Source organism: Trematomus bernacchii, unplaced genomic scaffold (genome assembly GCF_902827165.1).
Source record: "Trematomus bernacchii unplaced genomic scaffold, fTreBer1.1, whole genome shotgun sequence".
NCBI classification, from domain to species: domain Eukaryota; kingdom Metazoa; phylum Chordata; class Actinopteri; order Perciformes; family Nototheniidae; genus Trematomus; species Trematomus bernacchii.
The window spans coordinates 1,153,714-1,160,478 of NW_022988176.1; the positions used below are offsets into that span (position 1 = coordinate 1,153,714).

At 40.3% G+C, this 6,765-nt stretch overlaps 1 protein-coding gene across 1 annotated transcript in view; it reads left to right on the top strand.

The window, feature by feature from the left end:
* The window catches only part of serinc5 (serine incorporator 5), a 32,039-nt gene that overhangs the window by 23,167 nt on the left and 2,107 nt on the right, over positions 1-6,765 (top strand). The window contains exons 3-11 of the mRNA XM_034122317.1: positions 454-632; positions 1,871-1,953; positions 2,287-2,380; positions 2,837-3,048; positions 3,434-3,526; positions 4,481-4,607; positions 5,183-5,252; positions 5,419-5,455; positions 6,416-6,560. Of these exons, the coding sequence (XP_033978208.1) occupies positions 454-632; positions 1,871-1,953; positions 2,287-2,380; positions 2,837-3,048; positions 3,434-3,526; positions 4,481-4,607; positions 5,183-5,252; positions 5,419-5,455; positions 6,416-6,560 (1,040 nt within the window). The remainder of the gene's footprint in view (positions 1-453; positions 633-1,870; positions 1,954-2,286; positions 2,381-2,836; positions 3,049-3,433; positions 3,527-4,480; positions 4,608-5,182; positions 5,253-5,418; positions 5,456-6,415; positions 6,561-6,765) is intronic.

Consider the following 6,765-nt stretch of genomic DNA (forward strand, 5'->3'; position numbering starts at 1 on the left):
AACGTCCTTATCTACTTGACTGATTCCAGTTTTTTTTGCTTTGTGTTTTATTATGTTGCTCACTGTAGGTTGACATTTTTTTTTCTCAAGACGGATCTGCCAATCTTTTCCCTTTGCTCCATCTCTCTCTGCTCTTTGCTCTTCCCAATCCCTTGCTGATAGAAGGCGGTTAATTTATTCATCTGCGCCTTTTGTTTCTGTACACTGACAGTTAGTTGTAAGGCCCCCCTAACAGCCCGCAGAGAACAGGGGATGAAAGAGGGCCACATGGAGAGAAAGAGGGGTTGTTGTTGCCGCCTGTTTTCTCTTTCTGCTCTTTAGAGGCGTGACGCTCAGAATAGACGTTCTCCGGTCTTTTCTGTGAAGCAGCGTACTAGACAAACATGAGCAGAGGTGGGGGGGGGGTTCAACACCATAATGATCTAATCAAAGTGTTTGTAATGTGTCAATCAGATCCCGTTCTACGGTCAGATGTGTGAGCAGATGAAGGCAGGGGAGAACTGCCAAACTCTGGTGGGCTACACGGCCGTCTACAAGGTGTGCTTCGGCATGGCCTGCTTCTTCTTATTCTTCGCCATCTTCACCATCCGCATCCACAACAGCACAGGCTGGAGGGCGGCCGTGCACAACGGGTGAGAAAGGCCTTCCCCCCCCCCCCCCCCTTTCTGTCCACTTTGCATCCTGTCATTTATTAAACAATTTACATCCATCTGTAATGTCTTGCTGGCCTGGCACCCTAAATGTGTTGTGTTGGTCTCTCATAACAAAGGTAAACACAAATAAATCACTTGATGGAAGGTATGCACATTGCAAGCAGTCAGGTTTTCATTCATTCTGCTATTAGTTCACATATCACAAGATATAGTGTGCAAAGATTTAATCCTACAACATGACAGGTGATCTCGAAACAGTTTTCCTGAACATAATTGAATAGGCTTATATGCATTATGACATAAACATAGACACCTGTTACCTTATAATGCAGATCTCATCCTCCAAAATGTGTTGCTTAGTATTATTTACTTGTTATCTAAGATTACTTATTTCTAAGTATTCTGTATTTCCTATACTATATGCTTTGTGTTGACACATGCATTTTCCCATGTTTATTTCTTATATTTTCTATGCAATGTGAAAGGTGGAGTTGTTTGTTATTTCTTAGTGCTTAGGTTGTTATTCATTCTGCCATTAGTTAGGTTAGGTCCATTCAGTATCTCTGCAAATACTAGAAATCATAAGATATTGTGTCCAAACTATTTAATCCTGCAACATGAGAGGGGATCTCGAAACTATCGAAATAATTGAATACGCTTATATATAAATGATGACATAAACATAGACACCTGTCACCTTATAATGCAGAGCATATGATTGAGAATGTGTTGCTTAGTATTTTTAACTGTCATCTCATCCAAGATTACTTATTTCGTTTTATAAACTGTATGCCTTGTGTTGACACATACATTTTTTGAGTTTCAAAATCCTAACTTAGGCAGACATTCAGTACTTACCGCCTCTGTTATTCCAATGTTTACCTTGTATATTTGATATGCAATGTTGAAGGCTTGTGTGCGTCTTATCTCTTAAGTGTTCAGGTCAGCTTTCAGGTTAGTTTGACCATCAATGTGCAGAGACTTTAGAACAAATCATCCCCTCCCTTTCCTGTGAGAGGGTCTTATCTTTACGCCTTAAGAGATAAAAAGCTGGAAGCTCTCTGGAGGGAGGAGGAAAGATAAGACAGCCAGGTGTTCTTTTCTGTTTAATGCTGGGAGGTGTATGGGAAACAGATCTATTTAGTCAGCTGTTTTTGTGTGTTATGTTTACTTCATCCATGTAGAAGCTTTAACAATATCACTGTTTTAAATGTCAGGTTCTGGTTGGTGAAGTTCATCGTGCTGGTGGCGTGCTGCGCTGGAGGCTTCTTCATCCCGAATGAGGAAGTCTTTCTGGAAGGTAAAGAGAGGTCCCTCAAAAGGACTGTCTTCAAAGCTGGTATTCATGCTGTATTTTGATTGAGAACATATTCATATAATCCCACTTAATTAGCAAAGTAAAGAGTAAGAGGAATTGATAAAACATATCAGAAAAGTTTGCAGTTTTCTAATTATGCATCATTATCCAAGCTCACTCAACTACACTGCCTTTCACACAAACTTCTGAAAATTACCCTGCCATCTTATCTTTGGTTTTAATATAATCTTGCAGCATGAAAAGTGCATCAAGTCAAAGATATCTGCTGTAAGGTCTTCTTATCTCTAAAGCTTTTCTCTCCCTGTGTCCACACAGCGTGGCGCTACATAGGAGCGGGTGGCGGCTCCATTTTCCTGCTGATCCAGCTCATGCTTTTGGTGAAGTTTGCACACAGATGGAACACTAACTGGTGAGCAACATGTCTTCAATCTGCTCTTGTCTCTTTTTTTATCCAAAGTCTCCGGCTCTCTTAAGTTAACATGAGCGACCTGTAAATAGGAGCAGTGGAGTGCTAATTATTTGATCATGTGAAAGCTGGGATGACACGTATTCCCCTTAAGTAAGTTTGGAAAGAAGAAGTCGTGTTTCTTTGCTTTTTGTGGATGGAGGCGGGGCTTGGCCGACATTTCCCAGGATGCATGTGGTTTAGGAGTGTGTGTGCTCAGTTTCACACAGACACACATACCACAGCAGATTGTTTTGAAATATTTAGATGTTTTGGTAACCATTACAGTAAACCCTAACCTTTCAATTTGTAATAGAATGTGTTTTTTATTCAAATCTTGGATTTCCAGCCATGGCAAAACAGATTTGAAGCTTTTGCTTTCTGCTTTCACTTCCTCTACCGCTCTCTTTCTGTCTGCAGGAGTTCAGGGGTGAAGCATAATCGCTTGTGGTACGCGGCCCTGGCCTTTGTGACCCTGATGCTGTTCAGTGCTGCGGTCGGGGCCTTGGTCTTCATGGGAGTTTTCTACACTGACCCCGAGGCCTGTTTACTGAACAAGATCTTCCTGGGCATCAACGGCAGCCTGTGCCTCGTCGTCTCCCTGCTGGCCATCTCCCCCTGCATACAGAAGCGTGAGTGTCGTGTCAAATGTTCATATAATAATTTACATAATATATATAGACTACTTTATTAAATATAACAAAAGACAAACTTTGTCCATGAATCATTTCTCAGTTTCTCTTAAGGAAATTAGAATTTGCTCCACAGTGAGGACCTGTACTTGTCTCATTTGACTGTCAAATACAAAATATACAAGCATTTGCATCGGATGCTTTTGTTTTTTTGAAAGCTACTTGACATATCACAAAGGGTATTTCACACATTTCACATTTGGGACCCATAGGAAATATAAAACAGATAATAAAGACCGATGGCTATAATACTTACAATATGTGGTAGAATTCAAGAATCTAGCAGTAAGTAATGAATACTTTGTTTAATGTTGTGTCCCTGCAGTGCAGCCCACATCAGGCCTGCTGCAGCCTGGAGTCATCAGTGTGTACGTCATGTACCTCACCTTCTCAGCCTTCTCCAGCAAACCAAAAGAAAGTGAGTATCAACAGACACACATCTGCACCTGGGATTTAAATATATAGTTTTATTGGATTTAAGGACACTTTCCACTGAAAACATGAACAACATTTTGTTTGAATGAGACAGAAAAAGTGTGCCTTGTAACCACTTTAATATTCAGTTTAATTGGGAAATAAGTTACAGTAAAAAACCTGAAGTCACTCTAACATATGTTTCACTCTAACTTAAAGATTAGCATTTATTGTATTTATAGTCATTTAAAATGAAGCTTGCAAGTTAAACATTTTGAAAAATTACTCGTATCACTTTTAATTAATAAATATCCCTTGGTTAAAATTCATTAAAAACCCTAAAACAGACACGAGGGAAAGAGGATCATCCCTCCCCAAAAAACGAATACTTTGTCATGTTTTGTTCCAGTTGAAAACACAGATTTGACTGTGAAGTGTTCAATGTTATCATAACAGATAAGGATTCCTGCGCATCTGTTCAGTGAAAAGTGTTAGTTGTTGTTCACTGAACAGGAAGAAACATAAACCCAACACCACATAGTGAAGCCTGTCTAAGATAAGGCATTACAATCTCTATAATAGCTGCTCAAAGGGTAAACTGTGAGATTTATGGGAAGTTGTGAATCTTAAAGGGATTACTCTGCAGAGCCTGAGGAATCCATCCCTACAGGGCTCCTGTTTCCACTGCTGCTGTCAAGATAATATTCTATGCTGCCATACTATTGTAAAGATAATCTTACCATAAATATTTAATATCAGCACATGCTCGCTAAGTAACACAACAAGTGTAGTACACACTGTGGGGTTGTTGGCGCCTTGTAGCGAAGTTTTTCCTCCTGCTCTCCCACTGACACTGTGCCAAAATACACACTGCATATTTCTCAATAATCCTACTCCTCACTCACTCTACTTCTTCTTTGCCCTCATCCATCTCTGTCTTCACTTTCTTTCTATCTAGTCGTGGAAAGAAATGGTATGAACACCACCGTGTGTGTGTTTCCCATCAACGCTGGGACGGAGAGCGACAAGAAGATCGTGACCGCTGTTGGAGCCATTATCCTGTTTGGCTGTGTGCTTTACTCTTGGTAAGACACACACACACACACACACACACACACACACACACACACACACACACACACACACACACACACACACACACACACACACACACACACACACACACACACACACACACACACACACACACACACACACACACACTTGCAAGCCAAGTTTCCATATAATATATATACTGTATCTTTTTAGTTGTATATCATTACATTTAAAGAGTTTATATATAACGAGAAGGCCACAATCCAAACACATTAACTGCAGTTCTGTTCCAAGCAATGTGAAATAATAGGGTTTCATGGCAGGCTATAGCGACAGAGACAGGGTCGTTTTGATTGGCCGTGACTCAGCAGAGGCAGTGCATGATTGGTTCTGGCATGGCTAGGCGTGTGAGAGATAGCTAATGTCTTTTTGTGTTTGTTAACATGTGTTTCCCATCAAGCGGAGGCATCATGTCTCCTACACTTGTTCCCTGAAGGAGAGCGAATTACACTGTGCTAATGAATGGAAAGATACATAGTTACAAAATGACTACCTTTCTCTCCCTCCGTCTGTAATTGTTTCTCCTTCTCCACCCTCCCTTTAGCTTGACTTCCACCACCAGACGAAGCTCTGCAGCGCTTAGAGTGTATGGGAACAGTGAGCCAGAGATTGAGGTAAATGCACAATTATTCACATCCCATAATAAAATATATCGACTAATGAATCACATTAACAGGATCAGACGATCGCAATTACACGTCTTTATCAAATTAAACAAATTATGCCCAAGAGACATAAAGAGTGTTGGTGGTAACATGTGTGTTTTTCTTTATCCTGCAGAGAGCTCGCTGCTGTTTCTGTTGTGGTGATAACACAGGTGAGGAAAGTCAAATAGTGTCCCCTCCCTACTGCATCCCCCCCCTCTCTCCCCCTGCCTCTCCATTTTGCTCGGTGTGTACGATAGTGTTTGCACACAGAGGGGATAACTCATTGCTATTCCTCAGCCAGATTCAGGATGGTGAGAAAGTATTGGTCAGCAAACATGGATGATGTCACTGTTACTAGGAGAGTAGTATGACACAGTGAAGCAGGACCAGCAGCAACGAGACAATGTGTATAGAGCGACACTGCCCCCTGCTGGAAATAAAAGAAACAAGTCAAGTGTTGGCAAATAGAACCACAAGAAATGTTTTCAAGATTAAAGGGTTTTATTATCATATGCTGCACAGTAGCTACAGTGTAGTTATGGCAATGAAAATCGTATGTCTCGAGCTCCTCCAACAATGCAACATATAAAGGACACAAAATAACAATAATAATATAAAAATAAAAATAGTGCAAATGTATCACCACTTGTACACATATTCTTCTCTTGAGTTTATAGTGATTTACATGTTTACATCCTTTAAGACATCATGTGTTTACGGTATTTTCCCAATGTGTCCACTAACTTATGCCAATCTTCAAAAACAGGTTTGGGTGTAGGGTTAGGGTTAGATGTAATTCAGCAGGATCCTATGATGACCATTTTTGGAAAAGGAGTAATTAACTATACTAAAAAATAACGAATGTTGTCACTTAAGCTCAGAGATTGACCCTTCTCCACTGTTTACATGCAACATCTTAGAATTGAGAAACTTTGATTCCCAAAACGTCACTCTATATTAACCCCCACTTCCTGGTTGTCACTCCAAATGGAGCAAGTCACATGTATTTATAATAATTTCTTATGTTCGGTCTTTGTAGTACATCACATTAAGATAAAGCTTAGGTCTTTACTTTATTACTTACTTAGTTGAAAAGTGTCACTCACCCACACCCTGTTTGTGATTGTTAGACGACTGTGATGAGGAGAACACTGGTGGAGGCCAGAGCGTGAATTATGATGAGAGAGAGGGAACCATCTATGGCTACGCCTACTTCCACTCTGTCTTCTTCCTCGGATCGCTTTACGTCATGATGACCATCACCAACTGGTTCCAGTAAGTCATGCTTTAATTGTATTAAAGCACTTATATACTAATAAAGGACTGGCTTATCGAAAGCCAGTTGAGTAGCACTTGAAATGCTTTGGCTATGAAACCTGATGTACTTATATGATTCTGTTTTCTTCAAGTTTGTATCTTCCTAGTCGAATGCACTTATTGTAAGTCGCTTTGGATAAAAGCGTCAGCTAAATGCAATGTA